The 27627-nt window shown below is 41.0% G+C and overlaps 1 protein-coding gene across 1 annotated transcript in view; it reads left to right on the top strand.

Annotated features, from left to right (window-relative positions):
* The window catches only part of GLIS1 (GLIS family zinc finger 1), a 199842-nt gene that overhangs the window by 73292 nt on the left and 98923 nt on the right, over window positions 1–27627 (top strand). Inside the window, exons 2-3 of the mRNA XM_062581279.1 lie at window positions 19566–19764; window positions 26231–27332. Of these exons, the coding sequence (XP_062437263.1) occupies window positions 19566–19764; window positions 26231–27332 (1301 nt within the window). The remainder of the gene's footprint in view (window positions 1–19565; window positions 19765–26230; window positions 27333–27627) is intronic.

A 27627-nucleotide genomic window follows, 5' to 3' on the forward strand; every position in this document is an offset into this window, starting at 1 on the left:
TAGATTATTGTAGTGGTATTAACATCTATAGAGTAGGAATCCATGCAGTATTTCCAAGTGCCAATGTTTGTATTGGCCTTTAGATGTTTACGGATGTGCAGCCTTCTCCCTTCTCATGTAAGAATTGTGGCAGTTACTTCTCCTGTGAGTTGGAGTAAATTCTTCATTTCATCTTTGCTGAGGCCACTGTCAGGTGCCGCATTCGGGCTAAACCTTCCTCTCCGTAGGGAATTTGTCAACCTCCAACTAGAATATATGCTAGCTGATTGTGGAATATAATTTGTAATACAGAAAGAGGCAGGAGATGAAAGTTATGTTTGCGTGCACAAATTTCTTAGGCCTCTATTTACAATGTACTCTGTAGTAACTAATTCCACCAGGACAGCTTATGTCTAGATTGGTCCAGTTTCGGTGAGAGCAGGTTAAGTGAGCATGGAACGGAGCTCACAACATACGAGATCTAATCTAGTGATGGCATGCAGACAAGCAAAACTCCACATTCACGCCTCGCCCAGGGGATTTCGTGGGGATTCGGCCTGGGCACCCACTTCTGCCCATGTGGAATCAGTGGCAAATGGGAGTCCTGGGTCTGAAAGCAGCGCAGAGCTTTCGGGTGCTTGTTTTATTTATTTGTGTAAACACTGCAAGCACTGTGTTGCAAAGCTTGGAAAACATTTTGCTCTGCCTTCTTTGTTTTGTTTTGGTTGTATTTGCATCCATCATTTTATATGTGAAGAAATTAACCCAATATAACCGACCAGATTGCATGGAAGGTAGAATATGGTTTTACAAGCATAATACATTTCCTTATGTCCTTTCTTTTCTGGAACATTATTTTACCAAAAAGTCAATTTGAAACAGACACTGATTTGCGCATAACAAAAAAAATCACATATCCTCTGGTTTGTGAATGCAGAGTCACACATTATTGAAAATCTGCTAGGCTCAAATGTTTGCTTTAGACAATGATTCTGAACACTGGGAAGTTGTGTGTCTTACATACAAATATTAGTCTTTTATCTGTCTTCAGGACAAGCAAATATTGGGAGATGAAGTTGCTCATACTTTCAGTGCTGCTTGGGTGAAGTATTTTAGACACTGAGGTACAGCTTTGCTTTTGCAGCAAATCATGTTGGCTTGTTTTGCTGTAAATCTTTGAGATAGTAAATATGGAGAAAAAATACATTCATGATAAACTTCCTAGAGAATGGCCATCCAATTTATGGCTTCAAAGTGTCTCCAGTTAATCTGTCAAAACTGATTTTGAACTTAATTTTTCTTCCGATTTTGGCAGCACTCTCTACCTTGAATTTGACTGTTTGACATGCATTGTACCAGAGTCATATTTTAAAAACATTTACAGTATGTTGCAAAAAAAAAAAGAAAAAAAAACCCTTCAATTTGGCACATCTGCTTCCAATATCATGCATCTCTAAAAGTGAAAACAGTTTGAGAATTGGCATTGTGAATGTTCGTGTTGTAGCTGTGAGCACAGTTTTTAGGTAACTTTATAAGAACAGAGGAATAATTACAGAAGATGAATTGTCACTGAATAAAAATGTCCCGTGATTATCACCAATTACAGTTAACAGTGCTGGTGGCCTGCTGATTAGATGCAGAACATGATTTCCCAAACTGAAAGATAGGCCACTTCTCAAAAGTTTTTTTTGTTGTTGTTTTTAATTAATTTCAGAGGGAGATTGCATTCCTGACCTTGAGACATTACCAGCCCCATCAGGCTTTGCACAGACACTCTGGAGTGTGGGTTGCCATGTCCAGGAGCATCTCTAGAGCTGAAAAAACTCTTTCTCTACCTTTGCCACAGAGAGGTAGAGCCTTGAGTTTGTCCTACTCTCCAGTGTCTGTCTGACACTGACCCTCACCCTTCCCTGAGGCTGATCTACTGAGTGGGCTCAGCGGGAAATAGTGCATGTCAGGCACGGGGTTGGCACAGCGGGAAGGACCTAAATACCAGGCTGTGAACCCTACAATAACCAACATTGTAGTTCTGATAGAGTTGTAAGAAAAAGATCTCCAAGCACATGCAGAGCTCGGTGATGCCTCTGTAGTCCCTGTGTTTCTTAGTTGTGTTTCTTAGTCACCTGGTTCTATGGGATGAACAGCCTTATACCATCTTGCATTTTTTCATCCCCACTGTGGGTGTGTGATAGGTTTCTGCTGCTGTCATCTGGGTGATTATCAGAAGGGGAAGGTGGCATGAGTTACGATCACATAAGAGGATGTATTAATAACAGATACACAGGATACTGGGGAGCTGGATGAAAGTGTTGGCGTGCAGATAGATGACAAAGGCATTGCCATAGAATATTATGCAGAAAAGAATTTACAAGACCTGGAAGTAAAGTGAGGACTGAGAGACCTGAGTCAGAGATGAAGCGCATGTTATACAAAGAAAGACATCATGGAAGGGCTGTGCAAAATACACACGCAAGGAAGTAGCAGACTGAAGATGCAACAGTCTAATTGTTAGCTGCTTGGGGCTATATTTGGTGACTTACTATCCAGAGACTGAATTTTTAGTTCAGATAGGAGGACAGTAGTCAGCAGAGGCACAATGGTTGCATTTGGTTTTGCAGTTGAGATTGCTAGTGTGAAAAGGAAAGAAACAGAGAAAGGACTATGTTCTTTGAAATAAAGAAGAAATGAGCAGGATCCTTCCTCTGTAGAGTTCAGTGAAGTGGCTGCCTGCCCGTGTGCACCGCATGGACTGGTGATAGCTCCCACAAGGTAGGACAGAGTAACTGGGTGTCCAGGTATGCAAGCGCCGATTCAGGCGCGATGGCTGTGGTTGGTACTCCCAGGCCCTGAGAGCAGCCATCTGTTGCATCCTCCCCAAAGCCGCCTGGAGTGGCATTGGGGGATTATTGCCTGCACTCTCTTCAATGTAAGGAAGAATTTAAGTGGTTTTATTTTTTTTCTGTACGTGCCTGATGCTGAGCTTGGGGTTTTTATTCTTTCAATTATACTCTGTAGCACTTGGAACGTTTAACAGAGCCAGGCCCAGGCAATGCACAGGGATGAGAGCACTGCAATAGAAAAATAAACAGCAGAAACCCACAGCTGAACTACCAGATGCTGGGGTTTGTCAAAGGTTTTCTATAAGAACACACAGACTCTGTCTGGGGGTCATTATCCCCACAACACTTACACACTTGTCAGTGTAAGTCCCTCTTTCTTTTTACTTCTATCTCCACCTCTCCCGATAAAATGTCCTTATCCAACCTTAGTTGAAGCAATTGATTTATTACTGCTTCCCTGGAGGAGAGGGCCCAAAATACCACACACACACAGAGGGGTCTGCAGGCCACCGTGTCATCTCTGGAGACATTGCTCTGGGCTGGCCTTGGATTGTAAAATGGCAGAGGGAAACACAGGTCACCAGATGATAGGATGTTTAGAAGGATGTAGTTTTCTTTCTTTTCTCAAGGTGCTGATGTGGAAATGTCGGGATTCCCTAAGCTCTGGACACAGATTGCTGCAGCAGAACCTGCTAGTTGATATATATTGGTCAGCTCTCTCCTTGTCTCTTTTATAGCTTCCTCCCAATTTCCTCCCTTCTTTTTCTCCTACCACCTTGTCTTCAGTCCCCCAACCCACATTCAGCACTACAGTTACCTGTACTGCATGTCAAGAGGTTGACATGTTTGGCCCATGATGCGGACCAAAGACACAATAAATCTGTAGCTACAACTGTGCTGCAGTCACTGGTGGTGTGCTGATGCATCCCGTCACTCCTGTGCACTCTGCTGCCTGTATCCATCTGTCTCTTAGGCTGTGAACTTCCTGAGGCAGGATTTGTATTTGTGGCCATTCCTGAGGAGAATGAAGTGCAATGGGATTATAATCCCTTGTACTGTGGCAATATAAATGATAAATAGCGAGGCCTGCTGTGGAACTGAGTGGCTCTCGCTGTGCATACTGAGAACGGTCCCTTCTCAAATGCGGAGGGGAAAGAGAGCATAAGGTTCACTATCAGCTTTGGCATGTCTCCGTTTTTTAGGCAAACAGTGGTTGTGTCTCAGAAATAAAAGCTAGATATAGCTTCCTTGCCACCAGTGAGTGTGAGGAAAGAGGCCATGGTGGGTACAGAGCAGACCATAGTAATTAATTCTGGTGCTCTAGCCTCTGCTGGATGGATGTTTTGCAGCAATGAGAGTTAAATATCAGTGGATATTAAAAAGAAAGCAAAACTAGAGCAAAGCAGTGCATGCACCTAACAGTGACTATATGTCATGGCAGGCTGAGCATCAAGAGTCCAAAAGGAAGGTCAAGAGGGATTTCTACTAAAGTCAGTAATTGTTTTCTTTTTTAGTTTGTTTATTTTATATGCAGTTAGCAAAATGTGACTCTTCATTATGTGTGGTGTAACCAGTCATTAGCTGTATATACATGGCTGGGATTCAATTACACAGAAACAAGATACCTCGCTTGCGAACGCTGGCTGAGGAGAGGAAAATGCAGTGTCATACAGGAGATGTAGACATGAGCTTTGGGAAGCCACTTGTACCAGTGCTGGGCTATGAGTCGCTGCAGCATGCACACTGCTCTTTCTGCAGCACTAGTGCTTTTTAGGCGTAGCTACCAAAGCCAGTGGCACGACAGCTGTCAACTGGGCCTTTGAACCAGGCTGGGCAGTTTTGCCAGCCCAACACTAGACCCAGGCTAGGAAGCCCTCCAGAGACAGACCTTCTTGGCCTTACCCTGCAGCACGAGGGCTTGTCAGCTTGAGCCGTACCGGTTCAGAGATCTCTGCATCATGTTTTGAGGTGGCCCAGATTTGCTAAAGCTAGTCTCATCTTTTCTTGCTTTTCTTTTTGGAAAACTACCACTAACAATTTCTGATGCAAGTAATGCATGATACTTGCTTCCATCGTATTACAAGTACTGATTTTAGAGCCGTGCTGCTCTGATCTTTTCCCTTTTGCTGGCTGCCAGCATCCATGCAGATGAAGGGCAGTCATAAGGAGAAGGAGAAGAAATCATTTTTTTTTAACTTAATTTCCTAATTTTTCTGGTTTTGGGAATTCCAGGGGTGACTTTCCTCCCCCCTCATCTTCCCATCTATTCAAAAGCTAATTTCTCAGTCAGCATGCTCAGGACCACATGGATTTCTGCCTGGTAGATACAGATTTTCGTGAGCCATACTCTGCTGTGTCAGCAGTCACTTCAGCTCTGAAGGGCTATAGCTTAACGGGAGGCTCAAACAATACACTTACACATTCAGCTTCCTGCTCATTTGTTTTTTAAATGGCTTCAGTGATTCCCACTCTTCTGTCTTTTCCAAACCAGCCATAGGGTTTAGATGTACTCTGCAGAACTTGTGCTAAACCAAACAAGGCAAACCTAAGAAAGGCTTAATTAAAAGAACAGAAATCTTGCATTTTCTGTCTCTGTTGCTGGAGCCATTTTTGCCTGTAAACAAAAATGTTAAATAGGCTGATTTCCCCCCTCCCCCTCAGTTTTATAAGTGGTTATTGAGCTTCTGCAGTTGCTACATTCCTTAAAAAGTTGTTATTTCTTTTTTGGTCACACACTGGGGGACTCCATTGTTTTCAGTGGTGCCTATTGAGTTAGGCGCATCAGCAGCAGAACTCATTCTGGATCATTAAGTTTGGAGGCACGGAAGTATAATTTGGTGAGTTATTCTAGTTCTGAGCAGAGGTTTGCATTAAAGTCACACACAAAACAAGAATAATGGTCCTTCTCCCCTGCCCCAGATTCTGAGAGTATTTAAGGACCAGGCCAGGCAGCCTCAGATAAAGCATTAAGAGTTTGCTGGCTGAACAAGAGCTCGTATTTTGATGTTACAGTAAAAGAATAAAAAGCATATTTACAGAGCTGTGTTTATGCATATATTAATCAGAAATAGGTAAATAACATCGCTGTCTTACAAATTTTTAGTGATTCTAGTATTGTGCTGTTCTGGTGTTGACAATTTAATGCAAAGAGGTTTGCATTAAAGTCACACACAAAACAAGAATAATGGTCCTTCTCCCCTGCCCCAGATTCTGAGAGTATTTAAGGACCAGGCCAGGCAGCCTCAGATAAAGCATTAAGAGTTTGCTGGCTGAACAAGAGCTCGTATTTTGATGTTACAGTAAAAGAATAAAAAGCATATTTACAGAGCTGTGTTTATGCATATATTAATCAGAAATAGGTAAATAACATCGCTGTCTTACAAATTTTTAGTGATTCTAGTATTGTGCTGTTCTGGTGTTGACAATTTAAGAAGGTTCTTTGGAAAAACTAACTGGCATTAAGAGAATATTCACAAGAATGATTCCTGATCTGGAGAATATACTGTAGCATGAGAAACTGGAGAAGGCCAGTTAGTCATTGAAGAAAAGGTAGTAGCAAAGTCTGAAGTTATCTACAGAGAGAGAAAGTACCACGTATTTTTGTGTTTTAATCTAGTGCACAAAGGCATAGAGAGAACCTGTGCCTAGAAACTGAAGTCAAAAAAGTTCAAGCTATACAAAATTCTTGCTCTTGCTGAGACCTGTGGAACAAACTGTCACAGAAGGAATTCTCCATAATATAAAGATTCCACTCTGAAATTTGATGTCTTTCTAAAAGATACCCTCTAGATCCAACAGCGAGTGGTTAAACTAGATGCAGAAAATACAGTTCAGTAGCCCCATTGATAGTCTTTCCGGGTTCAGTCTGTAAATATGTGGACTAGAGAAGCTGCTCGGTATTCCTGTAGTATACCTTCTACTCACAGACAAAGTGTCACTCCTGTAGAGTTTCCATTTCCCACTTAAAAGCAGTTCTTACAGGACACATTTCTAGTCCCTTGGTCCTGACATTTAGGGAACCTTGCTATGGGAACATTTCAGTCTCCACAGCTTCTAACCTGGCATTTTTCTCCACCACTAAATTCACATAAAAATGGACATTCTAGATATAAATCTTCCTCTCTTATTGTCAAGGCTAGCAGTGTGCCAAGGTGATGGGAAGGAGGAAGGGAATGGGATGTCTGCCCAGGGTCATAACAAGCCAGTTGTTCTCAGTCTGAGGCTCTTAAATCTAGTTTGCCTGGAAGAAGATCATTCTGTCTGCCGCTCTCCACGGATTCAGAGAGTTGCCGCAGTTTTTTGAATTGCTGGGTGCAGTGTTTCTATCTCTGTTTGAGTACTGTAATCTTTTAATAAAATAGAGATATTAAAGACTGGTCCCTCCAGTGTGTAGATACTTAGCTCTAGAAGTCTTCATAGGTTCAATCTTACTCTTTCTAGTTTTATAGTACTGTTATTTCACTGGCTATGGCAATGACTCCTGGTTTGCAACCAGGCAAGAACAGAACTAGACTCTGAGAGAATAAGATTAATGACTTTCCCAGTTTCACTGGATCAATTAGATCAGCATGTTAGAATGATTTTATAACTTTCATGTATTCTTGATAGTTGGGATGGTCAGGAGAAAAAGTGCTGTAAATCTGCAAAGTCTAGTTTTAATTAGAGTTTTCAGAATGCCTTAGCTCTGGAATCTGGACGATGTGCAAGTATATGAACTTTTATATGAGTCCTTATTTGCTGTTTTATCCTACTAAGTTGAGTTATGAAGTGATAGGACCATGATGGAGGCAACCTTTGCCTCTGAGAGAATGTGTTTGATTAACTCTTCTATATTGAGTTTTCTGGGCGTCTTTCAGAGAACAATTTAGTATGACAATAAGAACCCAAGAATAGATACACTGGGTTAGACCAAAGGCTCATTAATCTTATTACTCTGTCTTATGCAAGAAGTATGATAAAATGAGAGAAGGATATATATGAACATAAATGTATGCATCAGCTGGGTTAACTGTCTTTGTGCTAGGCACTATGGAAGGAGTTAACCAAACAGGGAGAGTGTCAGCTGAGGATTTTGGTACAGACTAGCTTTTCTTGCAGGTTGCATGTGAGAAAACTGTAGCTCTTCTATTTTATGTGGGTAAGAAATGGGTATTGCTTTATTCAGTGTGTGGCACATAGGCTTGGAAGTCTCTGGCATGTAGGGTGACACACAAAGGGTGACAGGGCTTATGGCTAGCAGTTACTGTGTAAGCTAGAGGATGATGGGTGGGAAGCATGCGATGAGATGCTGCTTAGCTGCATGTATGTTAAGTCCAAGCCAGTCTGTCACTGGAGTGAACATAGCTGGTTACTAGCCCATAGCTTGTAAGAAACTAAGTGGGTGTTTGTGCTAAGGCTTTTCAAGGGCGTATAAGCTGTCCATAACTTAGTTTCTTAACTTAATTACTAACTGGGTTTTCTGGGCTGACAGGTTGCCTGAGAGTTGGCCTGAACTCCAGCTGCTCTGCTGCCCTAGCCCTTGAACTGGTGCATATTGACTTTCCAGCCCTGGTACTACCTCTAACCACAGTGCGCTTTCATAGAATCATAGAATGGTTGAGGTTGGAAGGGACCTCTGGAGATCATCTCTTCCAACCCCCATATTCAAATAGGGTCACCTAGAGCATGGTAGACAGGGTTGCATCCAGGCAGGTTTTGAATATCTCCAGAGAAGGAGACTACTCAACCTCTCTGGACAACCTGTTCCAGCGCTCTGTCACCCTCACAGTAAAGACATTTTTCCTCATACTCAGATGGAACTTCCTGTGTTTCAGTTTGTGCCCGTTGCCTCTTGTCCTTTCTCCTGGCCTGCTTGCCACTGTCTCCAGCTCCCTCTGCAGCACCTGGCTCTGCTTTGGCCATGAATCCAGCTGAGGTTTAACTGCTGGAGCAGTTTGCTGTTTTGCTACTTTCCTGCTGGCTCAGATTGGAGGAAGTACATATCTGCCACTGTTTGCAAAGGACAGGATCTGATAGTGGAAAAATAGAAAAAATACAGCATAAAGTGCAGAAAAAGGATCCGTTGGAGAGAAAAAGTTCCACAACAGAGAGTTTAGAGATGAAGCAGAGTTGCAGAGCTCTAGAAAACGTAATTTATGAGACTGGAAAAATCAGGGCTAGGTGGGATAGGCAGGAGAAAACTGAGTGAAGACATAACAGCCTTCGAAGACATAAAAGGTTGCTATAGGAGAGCAAGGGAACAGACTGTTTTCCATGTGCAGTTGAGACAGGACAAAATGTAATGGTTTAAGTTGCACAAAGGGTGGTTTAAGTTAGACATTGAGAAAAAATGTCTAAGTCAGATCAACAATTGAACAGCTTGCTAGGAGAGCTAGGGAATCACTGGAGGCTGGAAAGCACAGATGGGGCAAACACCCCTAGGTTTGGGAGGGTGGATCCTCTGTGGGAGAGAGGATAGAATAAATCACCTTCTGAAGACTAGTTCAGTCCTGTTTTCTGTGACTGCATAATTCTGTGTATGAGATAAAAGGGTTTCTCGTGATTGTGATAACACTTACGTATCTATTTGCTTCTTCACTGGAATATCCAGTTTTATGTAATCATTGAGGTATTTTATTCTCATGACTTATGTAAATATTGCAGACCCATTTTACAGAAGGATATATTAGGCAGCATAGTTCTTGATAGCAAAGTTCTTGTTCTAAGTACATAGTACATGTATAGTATTAGATAGTACATATATACATATATAGTAGATAATATATACATACATATATACTCTATGTATCTCCTAGGCCATAGCAATTGCCCACTGATATCTGTGGAAGACTCACAGAACACTTTTAGTAGAAGCTAAGCATTTGTTCTTCGTTCAGTGCTTGTTTCAGCCAGTACTGCTCAGTAAGAAAATCTACACTCTAGTCTTTCTCCATCATCCTGTCTCTGTCTTCCCTCTTCCCTGTATCTTCATCTTCACAGCAGCTTCCACAACAGCCTAATTCCCGCACTATTTATTTCCATCCTCCTATAAGCAAGTGAAGTGGAGTGAAGAGGTCATTGGAGAAGGGAGACTCATGAAGCTTCTTGCAGGATAGGAGCTCATTTCACACTTTTTGGAGGACTATCAAATGGAGTGGAATAAAACCCTTAGCTGCAAGCTGGCATGCAGGTTTTCCAGCTTCACATAGTCCTTTCACAGAGCTTTAGCAGCCAACATGGGAAGTCATTCCTCCTAGACTCCCACTGCACTTTGATTCCTACTGTGAGTCACTTCTCTCTCCTTTGACTAGCCTCCAAATACGTGCATCAGAATTAGGTCCCCAAAATTAGATGTTATGTACCCCCTTCTTACCAGTCCTTTCTTTCCATCTAGCTTGCATTAAAAAGAACAAAATGCTTTCAGTTAACAATGTACTCCTTTGTTTAAAATTTACCATTTATGCAATACCCTGTGCGATCTATGGCAATTCTGTCTTTGGAGAAGTTAGCTTCTATGGCTTTTACTGACTTGGAGGCACTCCCAGGCTTCTAAATCCTTGAGCCCAGCAATTGAACATCTTGAAGGAAATAATTTTTGTTGTGCACTGCTGGAAGGATAGGTGGTGGGTATTTTTGTTACATATAGCTCACTGCCAAGCCAGGCAGTCATAAAGTTACTTCTTGGGATGTAGAGACGTATATATTTACATGAGGCACATGCAAGGTGCCATATGGCAAGGCCCCAGCTTTCCTTTCCTGCACATCCGTGTGTTTCTAATGTTTGGGAGAGCATATACCCCGGTGGAGTCTTTACATGGTCTGCTGGCTATAACTTCCATGGAAAGAGAGACTAAATGAACTAAGTAAAATATAGGGGAGTGGAAATCTGGGAGTTTAAAAGTTCAGAGTTTAATAAGTAAATGGGAAAGCAATAACCCACATACAATTCACAGGAGGCATCCACTGGATATTAGTGATTTAAATGACTTAGAGGAAAAAACAGAAAGAAATAAATTTTCTCTAACCGTGGCTGTATGGAAAGATCCTGTCTTCTCAAAGGAGTTGTATTCAATTTTGATGAAAGCATGTTTACAATAGGAACAATTCAAGTGCCCTGACCACAAAATGTGTGAACTTCTGTCTTGAAAGAGTCACTCTGGAGTTCTTTTAACCTACAGGCCCCATCCAGCTACAGGCTGCTGTGAAAACCCTGGTGGTGTCCATTTAGACCAACAAAAAAGCCAAACCAAAGGGGACAAGGGCAGGTGAGTGTGTACCTAACCCTACGTGGTGCAAAGTTGTCTTATACCTTTCACAAATATGCAAGGAAAAGCATAATGATCTCTAGCCTGCCTATCATAAATATTGAGAACTAAGCCTATTCCATTCATAGTCTTCTTAAAAAAAGGAAAAAGAAATACATCATATTTCATTACATTGAGCTTATATCCTCCAAGTGCCTATTAGAAAGGTTTTAGGATTTCCTTTTTAATTAAAATAACGTTTATTGAGCTTAATATTTTCCTAAAACATTTATTTTAATGTCTTTTCCCACTGTTTCCAAAAGCCAAGCTGCAAGAAAGGATAACTGACCACAAAAAAGGCCAGATGTGCTGAACAACAATATTTTTCAGATTGCCTGGCAACAGGCAATAGGTGATTCCAAGCTGAGGCGTCCCTGTAACAGAGGGTGTAATGGCAAGACCTGTGTTGCATCAGGCAGGAGAAGACTTTCTCCTGACAGTCACAAAGGGGTACAATGGCCATTTTCAGTCTGCTCTCAGCTCTGGGGGCATGATTTAGAGATGTGAGATCAAAATAAGAAGCCAAGAATGCCGAGTTCCAAAACTAAGCGTAGTGAAACTCTCCTTGTGGTAGTAGAGAGTTGTTTAACTTCTCTGAGGATCACTTTGCTGTTGCCTAAAATGGTTATATTCTTGCACTCTAGAGGCTAACTCAGAACATCAACTAAGACCGTGAAGTCAGTGGAACCTAAGCACATAGCATGAGTTTTCCTGAGTCTGGGCCATGCTCACTGACTTCAAGTGTTGTGAGGGTCTTTGCTGGAAATCTAAATTATATAACATGGCAAAACATTTTAGCAATAAAAGATTAATGTATCATTATTGCATTCTTTGCTTACCTGCATGGACTCCAAGGTTATCTTTAAAATATCAGAACAAAATGAAATATGGCTATATCTGTGTCCACATGCATAAAAAAGAAAAGGCTGCAGATCTCTAAACTATTGAAACGTTTTCAAGTTGTTTTAAGTTTGATTGATATAAAATTAACCACACTTTCTTTGTTCAGTAATGCCAATCCTACTTGTTGACACTTCTAAAATATTTTGTGGAGACTGCAAAAAGAAATTCCACAGAATGGAAAGAAAATGCAATCCATGTAACTGTTTTTAAAAATAAATTGAACATGAAATAACAAATACAGATGTTGCCAACATATAGGGTCCAGCATTTGCTAAAAAGATACACTTGAGTTATATTTATCTTTCACAAGTTTTTAACAGGTTGATTCTCTACAATGTATTTCACTAACTGGATTGTTTTGGTTTACAAGAATTTTCTTAGTCCTTTTGTCTTCACTCATGCATCAATGTGAAAGAAAAGAAGTATTTCTGTTATGGGATTCTACAGGATAGTTCAAAAAGCAAGGAGAAAAGATATCCTTCTTTCTTACTCTAATCTTATTGAATCTTCTTGGTTTTAACCCTACCACATTCCACTGAAATCTTTTATGAATTTGTATTACCCATATGTGTTTTCAAATAGGCAGAGAATATCACCTCTGTTCTGATATTGAGATGTAGGACAGTTTGGGTCTTCCTCTGACTCTCACCATACGGTATGATCTGTTCCACAGTAAATGAAAGAATGTTGGCTCTCACTTACTGTGCTTTTATTAAGGTATTGTACAAGCATTATCATAAAAAAGTGAAGCTAAGTTTCTACCAATTGTATTAAATAAACCTTTAAAATGGGAACAGAGTGTAACTGATACAGAGTGAACTTGGAATGTGGTGTGAGCTGCTCCATTCATCACTGTGAGATATGAACTTTTGTATGCAGCAATGATAATTCAATGCTGTCATTGTTAATCGCTTCAGTCCTCAGGTAAGGAACAACAGCAACCAAAGAGACTCAGAGATCTCTTATCTTGATGGCTTTGGAAAAAAGAATCGTTGTCTTCATTTGCCAATCTGAAAGAATAAAAGGAGCTGTGCATAAAAAATGGTCACATTGAAAGCTCCTGTTTTTCACCCCGTGGGCTGCCCAGTGGACCCAAAGACCTGCACAGTTGTATTTGAATTGTTTTAGTGGGTTTTCTGTGTGGAGCTGATTTTGTTTAATTGTCACTATCTATTTAACTGCTTTCTCAGCACCATGTTCAGATCCTGCAGTTGCTACCTGTCCATCATGGCAGACCTGGGTAATTTGTAGGTAATTCACAGAACTAGGGGGGAATTCTGCCACTTAACACACTTCACTGGGACTGTTCACCTCTAAGGGGTTCTTGCCTCCTTCTGCCCTAGGAGAAACCTAGTGGTGCACATAATTGATATCAGCACAGAGACAAAGTCAAAACACAGAGAGTTTCCAAAATATGCAGAGTAGGAATACAGCTTGTGATAAAAAGATATGGTTTTCAAACCTTTGTGAGAGAGACTGTAACTGTATGTATTTTCCTACATAAGGAATCATGGTCAGGCAAGTTGGGACCACATCATGTGATTACTGTGATACAAAATGTAATTTAAAATAAGTCTTTCAAAATCAAGTGTTAATGGAAGTCTTGTACTGAATTAGAGGTCATTGCAAAGGTCTCTTAAAGTGCAGAACTTTCCCCTCCAAAGGACTGAGAAGACCAAATGCCTAAAGGTCTGGTGTAGCAGGTGGTGCAAATGAGTGCAAAGAGGTCAGTCAAAGATCAGAATATCCTCTCTTCTGGCTCTCTAGACCAAGACCTGAAAGTCTGTTATTTGGGTAGGGTCTTCTTAAGGCTGTGATACAATATGTGACTGATCATACCAGCTTACTTGTAAAGTGATTTTTCTTCTCTTAAGCTGTGTCCACGGTTTAATTTAGTCCCAAATTCACACCCATTCTAAGAGCAATTTACTGAAACTGAAGGAAGAATCATGATTTTCTCAAGGCATAAAAAAATCTGTACTGTTTCCACAATCATATGGTTTGACTTGCCTCTAGCAGTTTTAAGAAGAGCTATTGTTTCTGTCTGCCAGTCTTGACATGGCTCCCCCTTGACTCCGTGTTGTTGTAGGATTTAGGCACTCCCATTCACAACACAGGCTGGCGGAATATGCATAAAAGACTTGGGGAGAATGACAGAAACAGTCCTTTTATGTAGGAAGTTTTGAAAAAGCTGTATTTTCCTGAGTCGTTTTGAAGATTCTGATCTTTGAAATTTTCAGTTCATGAGTTAGAACCTTCAAGCAGGCAGCAAAGTGCTCTACGTGCCTATTTACGCTCTTAATTTACTAAGCATATAGGAGCTGTAGCAGGAGCTCCTGCCATGCAGTAATGAAGATTATTTAGCACTGGATATGCTGTATGGGATGTTGAGTATCTGTGCAGTACCTTCTCTGTGAGTCCACATTTTGCTGTGTTGGCACCTTCTGAGTTAATAGTTTTCTCTCGGCAGAGGGCTTTGGTGGCCTCTTCCAGAGTGGATGATTTTCACTTGTCAGAGAAAATCTAGTAGTGTTTGGTCTTTCACTAGTTTCACGTGATTCATCTGGCTGCCAATAATAATGTTCCATTTCTCAATGTTGTCGTGGTAAAGTTTGGATGTTGCATCCAAACAAAACCGAGAATGGCAAAATATTTTTTAAAAAGAAGTAATTAAAGAGAATGAAGCAGTAAAAAAAAAAAAAAAAAAAAAAAAGGCAAATGACCTAGTTTGGTTGTTGCCACAAAACCCACAATGCTCGGGGGATATCTAAGTGTGTTAGGCAAATATTTCAAATCTGTCTCTATTTTGAATGTGAGTCATTTCAATTATACATTATTTCAGTTATTTGTTCATTGTCCTTAATTAAGTAAACTCCACAGCACTGTAACACATATGCTTGTTGTTGAGTAATTACCCGTTCAGTTAGCCCTTGCTCTTATCTATCTGTAGCCTTAATAGTCAATTTTATCAGTAGGAATGAAATCTTCCTGAGCAGTAAACAAGATGTTCCCTGGGGAAGAAAAAAAGCTATTGCTCTTTAGAAGGGTTGCTTTTCATATGGATTTCATTGTTACTCGAACAGGTTTCCCTTTGTGCAAGTAGGTGCCCTGTTTTCTACTGGGTGACATTTACCCCTAGCAAGAAATGCAGGGCTGGCTCTGCAGATCCTGCCTGGTTGTGAGCAGTCCTTCCTGAGGTGCATAACGCCGTGGCAGTCAGTGGGCCTGATTCTCACGTGACTTCTGGCATAAATCACAAAAAATCTCCCTCCAAGTCACTTACCCCAGAATGAAAGCAGCAAGATATCCAAAGCTGAACTAACTTGATTACTCATATGGAAGGAATTGCCTGATTGCAGCCTTCGCACACTACTGTATCAGCCTCTTCTGTTCCCTTCGTAAGCATTTAAAGTTAAAGATATAAATCAAAACTGCAGGACAGAAAAGAGAAAGACAAAAGTTACACTGATGGATTCCACTTCCATGAGATCCTTCTGGAAACCATTCTGCCTTTATTAGATTTACTCTGTAAATTAGGATTAGTTTTTTTTATAGGGATTTATGAAATAGCGAGGGTTCTCCTGAAGGCAAGGCGAACGCTTTGGTGTAGGGGAGGGAGCAGGAGCTCCTTTCATCTGGTATTGGTAAGCTACAGTATGTAGGTTAAAGGCCCCTAGATACCAGTGAAGAAGAGATCTAGTTCCAGACACAGAAAATGCTTAAATCTCCTGTATGCCCGCCAGTGATATCAATATTGCACAAAAAAGCCAGTTGTCAAAGGGCCAGATTCTGATCTCAGTTACACTGGTGTAAACCTTTTTATCCTTTCTTTGAAGTCAATGGATTTGCTTAAACAGCTGAACGTAGGCTCTGGTTGTCTGTCTTTGGAGGTAGCCTCTTGCTCCTTGCTTTAGTTTGCTGTGGGGAAGTGAGACATGGGTGTTGCTACTGATCCATCGTTCCAGCTCCCATGAGGTGGGCATGTTTCAGAAGGCACTTTGATGCCAGAGTGGCTTCAGATGAGGTGCTCTTGGGTAAGTCATTTTTAGCCCTTGTTAACAAATCTGTAGGGTATTTTGTATAGGAAAATGTACAGCAGACTGGCTCAAATGCACACCTCATTTCATGGTTTTAGCATGAGTGTTTGGTTCCTTTGCGGGGAGAAAATACATTTTCTGATTTGACAGCTACAAGAAAAGATAATCATTCTTGACAGCACAGGGATAATGTTCATGTTATTCTAGGAAATCTCTGCCTTCAAACAAATAGGCATCACTGTATGCTACAGTTGATATTGCTGAACTTTGAGTGCAAGCTTCAGGTTTCTGTGTTTTGATAATGTGATAAAATTGATAAAATGCATATTTAGAAAGACCTTAATGAATTTCATACTTATATCGTTTTGGAAACGAAAAAAGAAAGAGAAAGTGTTTTTACTCCGGTCCAGGATAAACGTAAAACATTTTTAAAGAATTAACAGTGTTCTGGAGAAAAGATACCTCCTGAATATTGTCCAGATAACATTGCTGATGGAAAAAGTGAGGAACCATGGTATTAGGTATTGTAGATATGACTGATTTACCAACTTTTCTCAGTGTTGTGGCCTTTAAAAGTGTATAGAACTATTTTTCATCAAAAAGTTGAACAGTGTATTTTCAACAGTCGCCTTTACATGTGGCTCATGTATCTAAATTAACAGCTGGGGGTTTTATTGTAGTGTTTTGCTAAGGTAGATATTACCACTGAAGTGGGTTAAATTATGAGGGGTTAAAGCCAGAATAGGAACAAAGTAAAGCCCTATGGAGTCGGGGACTCTGTAGGATATAATGATTATTTATGTTGTAATTACAACCAGGAAAGACCTGATCATCACAAACACCCACTGTGAGCTTAAAAGCATCCAACATGATATTCTTAAATGCTTAGGTCCAAAACCACCAAATACGATTGACTGCCTTGTGCTGGCCAGAAGATGCTATACTTTTATTTTATATATTTTTTTATCTTCAGAGCCATTCAGACCAATCACAGAATATCAGTGGATTTGAGTCTCAGAATATTAATCTGAAACAACTAAAACATACATTAATTGCCATTAAAAAGACTAATGACTTATTTTGTGTAGTTTAAATGAAAATTTGTATTTCTCATTAAAATCTCATATATCATTCCTAAAAACCTTACAAGGTCTTTTTATATAAATAAAATAATACTGGCCTGCACTTCTTAAGACTTACCGCATGTCTTAGTATTTTGATTGGAGCTTTGGTAGAAAAAAACCTGTATTGTTTTTTCAGTTTTTAAGATTCTGACTTCTTGATCATATTTTTGTTTGATTTTTGTTTAAGAAATGTAATGCATGAACCCAACACAGAAGACTTTTCACTGGAAATGGGGAATTCTATTCTGGAAATGTCACAGTGATGCCTCTTGAGACTAGTAATTTGGGTGTCACATGTGCTCACTCTTTTCTGTGGGTCTGGATCCTTGCCAGGACTGTGTCTTCATCGCCGTGCTCTTCCCTGTTAGAGTGGTGCTGGGGAGCGTGCTGGGGAAGCTGTGGAGGCCAGCCAGTGGAGGAGAATGAACTGTTGTGCAGTGAGCCCTTTCACAATTTATCCAGTTACCAGAGACTTTTTCTGCCTTCCACAGTCACCTGTTTCTTCTTATGTATACTCACCAAAAACCTGAATGTGGTTCTCATCGCTTTCAAAGCATTCATTGACTGTAATAGTAGAGGAGCACAGCAGCTCAGGGTTTCCCCACTTGCCTTTTGACAGCTATGGGGATAGCAGCTATACATGAGAGGAAAGGGGGGTTCAAGTGCGTTAAAGGCATCTTTGATCTGAGAAACCATGCTACAGCGGTGACTGTCTAAAACGAGCACAAGCCTCTGACTTAAACTTTATGAACCATACAGCAAAACTGTAGCCACTGCAAAAGTAGAGTGTGGTGTTGCTTAGTCTTACGTCGTGAAAGTATCGTAAAGTGAACTGAGGCAGCGGTTGTGCCCAGCCTGGGTTTCAGTAAGAAGACCAGACCCGAGAGCAGTGTGACGGGGGTTGTTTGTGATGAAGATGGTTGTAAGTTATATGGCTGTTCAATGGGATTAATTTCACTGAACTACAGCTGGCTAGAGGTGAAGTACCCAGTTTAATCGTCTCGGTGCTTTCGGTAGTCAAGGGGGAGAGGAAAGCCTGTCCCAGAGCTTCATAAGCCTGACTTAGATACCCATTTTCAGATATTTGAATGGCATAGACTTTGTCTGTGTCAAATACAGACAGAAAAACTATGATGAAATGAATGCTGCCTTTTAACACCTTAGTAAAGGAGAAATCTTGGTGCTATTGAGAGTTGGTGATTTGCATAAAACTGGGCATAGGTTTTATCTTCTGTCACTTTGTTGGCAGAATTTGTTTTCTTCCTCAGTGTGCAACAGTCAGTGCCTCCATAGTAAACAGAATAACTGCAATGCTGCCCAGCTCTGTAATATCCCACCAGCAGCTCTGGATACAAGGGTGAAAGTGTTGCTTTCCTGGGCTCTGTATGCGTATAAAGAAAATACGCTTGCCATTAGTTTCTGGCATCATTACATTTTGTCACTACGAAAAAAAAAACAGATTGGGGGAGAGCTATTATTTTAAAAGCATTGCTCAGATACAGTAATGAAGATGTTGTTAAATAACTGTTGTAACTTTTTAAGCTAACCTCTTAAGTCTGAATGCCTTACAAATACTTCTAGACATGCTTATCTCTTGAGTATGTGAGTAGTTTCCTAACAACAAAGCAACTAACTAAATTAAATGGAATTGCTCGTGTTTGACCAATATAGATATGAATTCACAACTCCCACTTTGTCCTCTCTTTTTGGGTAGATTGTCCTTTGTTGGATGTGTATGTATTTCTTAAGAATATTGCTATAGCTCTAGTCTGTTTTTCCAAGTCTAGTAAAATTTAATGTTCACCAGAGTAATACAGTGCAGAATCTGTTATTATTAGCATCATCATCACTATCATCATTTATAATAACAGCTTATTTGGAAAATACAATGAAATGTATACATTGAAACAAAATTAGTTTTTTTCTCACTGTTGACCTGAGAATAAAGTAGAAACATGCCCATCTAAAGTCATAATCACATAAATAATTGTCTGCAAAAAAGAACTTGACTTACGTCACTGTTTTCAGAGCTCCTCCCACTGAAAATAAAGACTTCTAAAAAGTAACTCTAAAATGTCCTCCCCCAAAATCTGACATAAGCAAGACTCTACCAGAAAAATACACAGAAGGAAAGGAAGCGGTCACACTAAGGTTATTTTAAGTTAGAATGTAAGTGTTAAAACAGCCCCATAACTTAAAAAGAGAAATAAACAGCCATAATTCACAGACTCAGATTCCCTTGGAATTAATTTTTACTTCATTGTGAAACTTTTCATTTCTACTGCCACATCATTTACAAGAGTTTTACAAGGAGATCTGAAAGAAGGAGCATACGAAGTAGTAATGAATACAGATGGTTCTTGGTTAGAGGTTTATGATTATTTCTTCTTTTTTTGACAGTGAATGGTGGCTACAGTCATTGTAATTTGATCTCTGAGAAGAAGAACATGATGGACATGGAGATGACAAATAGCTCTGTACCTGTCTGCAGACAAGGTCTGTTCATCCATGCAGGGAGCCCACTTATGCGAGACCACCCACTGTCCTGTGAGAGGCTGCTTCATGTTGGGCAGCTGAACTTGGCACACTCGGATATAAGGTATCATTGCAAGTTTTATTGGCTGATACACTTTGCTCTTTTGGAGTGCTTCATTGTTGTAACCATTTCCCAGTAGCATGGCTCTGGATTTGAACCTGAGTTTACTCTTTTCCTGGGTTTTATCTTGTGACTAGATGTGGGCACTACATTTGGAAGAGTATTTACTTTACTTTGAATGTCCTTCTAAGAGCTTCTAAGGCTCATTTGCAGGTTCTCACTGCAGGGACTGAAGTGCAGCTGTTCAGCATGTGTGCCCAGACAGTTGTCAACAGCAGTGGCAGTGGGAGGCACTCTAAATGTGGCTGCAGCCTTCCTGACCTGGACTTATGATAAGGATTTTCTTTGGGACTGTTCCAGCATGCTCAAAGGCACTGAGAGTTTTGCCAGCGGCTTAAGTAGGGTCAGGTTTGCCTCCTCTATACCTCCACTGGTCATCCTGATGATGTGTTGTTTCCGAATAGTAGCCTGGAAGGCAGGGATGATACTTACTCCCAAACCAATGTCTCCCATATGGCAATTTGGCATGCCACCATCAAACTTACAGGAAGTCAATGCCACTTTTATTTCTACAGCATTTCCTTTAATGAAATATTCTCAGTGTTCCCATACAGCCACATCCTTGGTATTTGCTTTTAAGGCTGTAATGTGAAAATTTGGTCTCTGGTTTTGATATATACACTGTAGTTGAATCTGCTATGAACAGAATCTCTATTTAAACATTTGCTATAAATTAATTATATGAAAACACAGAACTCCATTATTTTTTTTTGTTGTTACAAATTTAACATTACCAGATTTTAAACAAGTACCCTAAACAGACATCCATTGTGAATAGAAGCCTGCTCCAAATTAAAACCTGTCCATCTATTTTAATTATACTGCTTTTTGGCAGGGGATACAATATGGAATGATCTTGACCTTTTTGAAGAGCTGCAGAAAAGAAAAACCTCAATGAAGTTACAGCCTTTATCTTAGATACTTAGAATAACTGGCATGCTTTGCCCGGAACTATCAAGCCCAAATTTCCATAGTCAAAGCGAGAGGAAATGTGAACTATGGCTTGGTCTTGGAAATCTGGCTGTTTCTGATTCTATGTATTTATATCTTCTTTCCCCCTTTCCATTTGCTTGTGGGGTAAGAACGTCTGTGTTTTCAGGAAGAAAATGCACAATAATATAGCAAGCAAGTAGAAGGAGCTGTTTGTTTGTTTGTTTGTTTGAATAGGACAAATAATATCGATACCACATTACAAAATACTCTGTTGTCACCATGAAGATAGGTAGGTGCCGTTACTACTGCATTTAAGTCTGCTCCCTCCCAGGCCCTGTATGGCTTAACGTGGAACTGGCAGTTACCAACCTTTTTTTTATTCTGTCAGAGAAGATAATTACGAGACAAAGATAATTAGGGCAGGAGCAAACAAAAGGAGTAAGAGAGTATCCTGCTTAGATCTTTTTGAACCTTTTTGTAAAATCTGTAATGAGGAAATGACAGATACCTGCCTCCTGGGGATCACAATACTCATCCTCAGAAATATGAACCCCTTCCAGCCCCCATCTGAGAGAGGATTCTGAGAACAACATAAAGGATTGTCTGCTGCAGAGCATGAGAGGCCACTGTTACGAAAAAGGAGCAGGTGATAGGCCTAACTCCCTCCTCTTTGCTTGATAACACAGTCTAAATCCTTGAGGCTCTACTGCTTCTTAAGTAACTGGAAACATTTGAGAAATATCTTGGAAGGTATATACAGGTCCCTTCTATTCCCTTGTGGGTTGTTTGTGTGTCCCACCAGTCATGCTCTGCTTGTGTGTCCATCTGGCTAATACTGTTTTCATCCCATTGTCATGGGATTTACAGGGTAATGTCAATGCCCAGCTCTACTTTATGGACCTCCCAGTCATAGCATCTAATTTTAGCACTGTGTTGTTCACCAGACACATGATACAGAGCCAAAACAATACTTTGGCATGTGAGAGAATGTGGTCAGCAGTTGGGATAATTTCTGTTCGTGGTGTTTGTGATGCCAAAAGTTCTTGACAAGCAAGTAACAGAAAACATGGTCTTTACCTGAAGATTTAGGAATACAAGAACATAACTGAGGGAGGCTGAGTGCTCCTCAGAATCTGGTGAAATAAGTTGCAGCCAAGGAGTAGCCACATGCATAAGAACATGATAGAAGGTACAGACTCTACTTGACACTGGTTGTTCTATCCAGCCCTAGTGACCAGACAGAAATAAAGGGAGATATCAATGCAAACAAGCTCTCTGGGTTGAGCTTTGAACCACTTTGCGTTTCTAGGATGTGCAACATTCACCTCAGCAATTCATAATCTCCCTCAGGATTTGGGGTTACGGTTGGCTTTGTGCTTTTATCCCTCAGTGGACTAAAACTTGTTATCCCCTTCAGCGTCTCTCTGAATCACCTTCTCTCAGAAATTGTATTTTAGGGATGACTGCCTTAATCCAAGATTCATGATTCCTCTCCTTCCTGTCCCCCTTTCCCCTCTCAGTTAATAGCTTTAGAGTTTTGCAACAGAACTGCCGCTGCATGCTATCTGTGAATGAGTTGCGTGTGGAACTGGGAAAGTCCTAATACCTCCTTTACCACAACTGGAGTCAGCACACAGCTAATGTTGGCCTTTAGTCAAATAATCCATTATCAGACGGAGCACACCCGCCCACACTGTGCTCAGCGCTCAGCGTATAAAACCCGGGGAAGACGGCGGAGCAGTCAGAGAGTGTTGCAAAGGGTCCCTAGATGTGCAGCTGAATGATCTCCTCCAGCTTCTTAAAACTGTCAGTTATCGCAAATTGCTCATTTACAGTGGCAATGGAAGGCGTGTACATTTGTTTTGTAAATAATGTGGAGATTTCAGATACAGTACTCTTTTCCTCTGAGAGCTGTTGGGAACTGCAGCACTTCTGGCATGGTGCTACTGGCCTCGTGCTCTGGCTCCAATTACCACGTAAGGGAGCCTCTTTGGAAACACTGTTTTAGTATCCTCTGAAAGGCTGCCATTTCTGTGCGAAGGCCTTATGCTCAGCTTTTATCCGCTGTGTGGCAGTGCTGCTGCCTCAGACAGTCTGTCCTTTGTACATGGATGCTCCCCGTGAAGAGAGGGTGGTGGGTATGATGTCCTTCCAGACCCCACTCTCCAATAGGGTCACTCATTGGGAAGCCCAGCAGAGCTGCTGTGCAGATGAGCACGTCTACTCAGTGCTTGCTGCACCATGGTGCCTTCCTCTGTCCTTCTTGCACTCCTCTGGCTTGCTTGTTCCATATGTATTTGGCTGTTGTCCAGAGCCTGTGAAATCCTTAGGGCAAGGACAGCCTGTGTGCACCAGATCTGGAAGATGATCCCTGGCTGTAGCAGCAAGGCCCTGTTACAGGAGAAACAACCAGTGGATATGAGAGGAGCCACCTGCAACTGGCCTCTGAGCACTTGCTCTCTCTTGCATCAGTTTGGCTTCTGTGTTGCCCCTTCTGCCCCTCTCCCCGAGGATCTGGGAGGAACCAGCAGGGTTTTCCCTAGAACAGTGAAGACAAGGTTGTGCTAGGAATTCAGAAAGCTTGAGGTTCAGTACTTCAACACAAAAAAATCAGGAAATTAAAAGAAAGCCAGATTCCCCCAGCAGAGCTAATCATCACTGGAAATACAAGCTGTTCAAATATATAGTGCCACCGAGAAAGCGGTATCTCTCAGAAGGGACTTGCTTGTGCAGATCTGTACAAGCAACCTGCACTTAAAATTACATAGGCACAGCTGGGATAAGACTTGGCTGTGTGGATAGGAAGCATGAATTCAGTGCTTCATCTCCTTTATTTCTGAAATAAGGTATTCCAGCTTGCCTTTTGGTTCAGAATTCCACTCTTTTATGTATTGTATAATCTACACTGTACCAGCCTCTCAGCAATGCAGCCCTCGTTCTTAAAAAAGATCTTGTGCTGGAAATATAGACCGATGTTCCTGGGAGTTTTGGGAGCCCAGGATTTCTAAGGATTGGGATGTTTGTACCCTCTTGCAGATACTCTGCACTGACTCCAACTTGAACTCCACGTTTGGATGGGAGCAGAATAGGAGCTTTACGTAAGGCTTAATAATGTGACTCCAATTATCACAGGCTGAAATGTAAGAATTTGGTTAGCTTTATATGATGTAAGAAATGTGTTGTATTTACTTTAGTCCAAGGTTTTATGACCACTAAACTGTGATACAACCTGAATTATTTAGAAGAGTTCTCATATAGAAGAAATTAAATAATAGGAAATACTGTTCCTGGTATGGTATGCTATAAAACCTTTTTCAGAATGAGTTTGAAACAACATACTTTTCTACTGAGCAGTGAAGCTCACTAGAGCTTCAGGAAAGCAAGGCAGAGTTTTCCAAACATGTGCAATAAAAGATTTTTACTTTGTATTTTGCTTATGCCACATATTTTACAGACATATGGTTCTGGAAATACTAAAAAATAATGTATGAATACTGCTGTATATTTTTTTAAATGCACCATCTGCAAATCCAGGTGCTTTAAGTTTACCCTGAGACCAACTTTGCAGACCTAAAGGGAGAAATTATAGCTAATGCATTATTGAAACCTCTAAAATTATTAAATATAGCCTTTTTAAAATTTCAGTGGCAAAATGCAAGCTCTTATTGTTCTATGTCAATGAGAAAATGGGAATTTCAATTTTCTTGTGACACTGAAGTTCTTTATGTCAAGTCCTTCTGACCTTGAAAAGTTGGAGCTTAGAAATCTGTTACTTGAAAGCTGCAGTGTTGCCAGTTGTGTGCCTCAGATAGGTGTCATTTTTGACAGTCTTCGTTTCATGGGAAGAAAGTCTTTAAGAGTTTTTGATGTTGTTTTGGTTTGGCTTTTTTTCTGATCAGTAGTTCTTTGAGAATTGTTGCCAGGGAAGTCTTAGAATTGGTCCCAATTTCTGATGTTAGTGGTGGATTAATGCAGATTATGGAGGTGAAATCATCCAAGCCATAGAATAAATGCAGTTTATTCAGCAGCTCTGCAGTTTGTTGCCTGGGTACATCCACATTATCTTATATAGACATATTTCATGCTTTGAAAGCTGCCAGGTTTGTCTTAGCTGCACTGTCATGCAAAAATTGCCAAATGGCCAGACTTTCTTTAGCTTTTGTGGTGGTAGCATCAAAAAAAGCAAAAATTCATTTATGTCAGTGTAAGACTCGTGGAGGACCTCTCTAGAGGGTTTGTTGGTTCAGGTATAGCTTCCTTGCACACAGCTGTACTGTTTCTTGTTCCCAGACTGGCAAATCACTGTGTGGGGAAGCCATAGGTCAAGCCCCACCATGCTTCGGGAATCCATAAGGAACACCCAGTGGTCCTGAGGAACAGAACGCAGTTGGGTCATCCACAATAAATGTGTGCAGCTGAGATAAAATGTTTCATTTTAAGGCATAAACTAGACACTAACTGCTTGGATGAAAACATTAGGAAGTAAAGGTCCTGCACGCAGTGTTTTTCTGAAATGGCTGCGGGAATGCGTTGAAGTTCTGCTTCTGAGAGACTGGATTCAGCACACGTTTAGAGGTAGGACAGCCTGCACTGGGTCATTCCCCTTCACTGTTTCAGTGTCCCTAACTCTGTTTTATCTGTGCTGTGGTCATGAGAAGATAGATGTCAAGATGTCCAGGTTGAGAGTATCACATCTAAAGGCTACTTTGGCACTTGTTTGTTTGGTCTTGATGATTTGCTGCATTTTGCAGTTGCCAGGAGATCTGCGTAAGTGATTTTTAACCTTTTTTGATTTGCAGATGCATGTAGGTTTTCATTGTGAGAAATATAAGTGGGGAGGAATGGACTCCCAGTTTAAATGTACTGATTGTGAGTTAGTTATCTTGCGTAGAACTGTAAGGATGAAGTCAGCTGACCTCTCTTTGACTCTGCACCGCTGGCTGAAAATGCCATGTTCTTTCTCTGTTTTCTTTTTTTTTTCCTCACTGATCATTCTCCTTTAACCGAGTGAAGGAAAGCATCTCTCCAAAGTGTAAGCAAAATTCAGCTGACTTTTTCTGATTCGTGTGAACAAGAACACCAAGGCATTTTCCCAGTGTGCTCTGAGGAAAATGCTGATATTTGAATAATTCAAAAATGCCCAAAGCTCTCCAACTTCATTCTCAGCTATTGTTTTGCCCAATCTATTATGCATTGAAAACCTAGATTGTGATTGATGAATTGCTCGTAGCAGTGGAAGGGAGATTGTCTCTTCTGTGTGTAACCCACTGTGTAAAATTAATCCTGTGTAAAACGATGCTGCCTTTACAAGGGTTGTAGAGGAAGCATTGCAGAATTTTTTGATATAATTGCTGCATTAGGCAAGCAACATTCAGCACAGAGCTTCCATTCTCCAAGGCTTAACAAACGTTGTGTCTTGTACAAAAATCATAAATCCTGTGGCAGTTAGTGATGCTTAATGAAAACTGTATTGCAGGTCGCCCAGGTTTCCCGACTCAGTAGATGCTGCCGCTCCATGCCTGAATGGAAGTCACACAGCTCAGCATATCAAACAAGAGTGCCTGAGTGATTATAAGGTTGCGTCTGAGGCGTCTCCGCACAGGAGAATTACGGAGGGGATGGAGCTGCGAGCCTCTGGTAGTCTGCATCCTGAAACAGACCTAATGAATAATAGCTTTACAAATTCGCTGTCATCTTACTTGTTTAATAATGAACATAGCTCCTCCCTGGGTCCCTTGTCACTTGGCACCCCTCAGCACTCGGCCAGGCTACAGTCGAGCAACCTGAAGAAGAGATGCATCTCTGTTGTGCCATCTTCAGCTGAAGGAATCGATATTACAGCTATCATCCACACATCGCAGACGTCACTGGTCACCTGTGTGAATGGACTGCGGACTAATTCAGCTGGTATTTCCTCTCATCCTGTGGAGAGCAGTCATCACAGTGCTCAAAAATCCTCTCGGCCCCAGTCTTGCTCTCAACCTGGAAACCCTTGCAGTATTCCCTCCCCTCCAGCATGTCTTGTACCTATTGCCGCTGAATGTGGCAGAGGTGACTGTGAGCAGATACAAATGCAGTCAGTGGGGGAGAATGGAAACCTCAGCCTTATGATGAATGGTACGAGCATTCCTCATCAAAACGCCTCACACAGCACCCAGAAGGTGAGTTTCTTAAAACAAGAACCAGCTGATGATTATTCTTCCACTTCTGATCTTTTCCGGCATCACCAGGGGTTGCCTCCCCCTTACCATTTACATCAGCAGCTAAGCCAGACTCAAGGGACGCTGCCTCACTTACATGCCTCCATGTCTCCTAAGTCCCTGCAGCCCAGTGAGGGGGATGAACAGGACCTCAGCAGTGGCAAGCAGGTCTGTCGGTGGATTGACTGCAGTGCCACATATGACCAACAAGATGAACTGGTCAGGCACATAGAAAAGACACACATTGACCAGCGGAAAGGAGAGGACTTCACTTGCTTTTGGGCAGGCTGTGTCCGCCGGTATAAACCCTTCAATGCTCGTTACAAACTGCTGATTCATATGAGGGTTCATTCCGGAGAAAAACCAAACAAGTGCATGGTAAGTCTGGAATTTATTTGTTTGAACAGAAACATACTACTATGCTCTCTTGTTCTCTCTTCAATATTATTCCTATATAATTATTGTGCTTTCCTGTAATTTGGTCTGCAGCAGGATAAAGGAGAACTGGAGAAAGACCTTAATCTAGAAGGAAATGTTTGAGTAAGAAATACTGTAGTTCTTGGAAAAGAGATTCACTTTCCTTATATGAGAGCTTAGTGCTTTATTTTTTTTTTAATATTCATTAAAGCATTAATAAAGTGATGATCAAAGCATGCAGCAGTCACTTAACGTA

The sequence above is a fragment of the Rhea pennata genome, chromosome 8, assembly GCF_028389875.1.
Source record: "Rhea pennata isolate bPtePen1 chromosome 8, bPtePen1.pri, whole genome shotgun sequence".
Taxonomy (NCBI): Eukaryota; Metazoa; Chordata; class Aves; order Rheiformes; family Rheidae; genus Rhea; species Rhea pennata.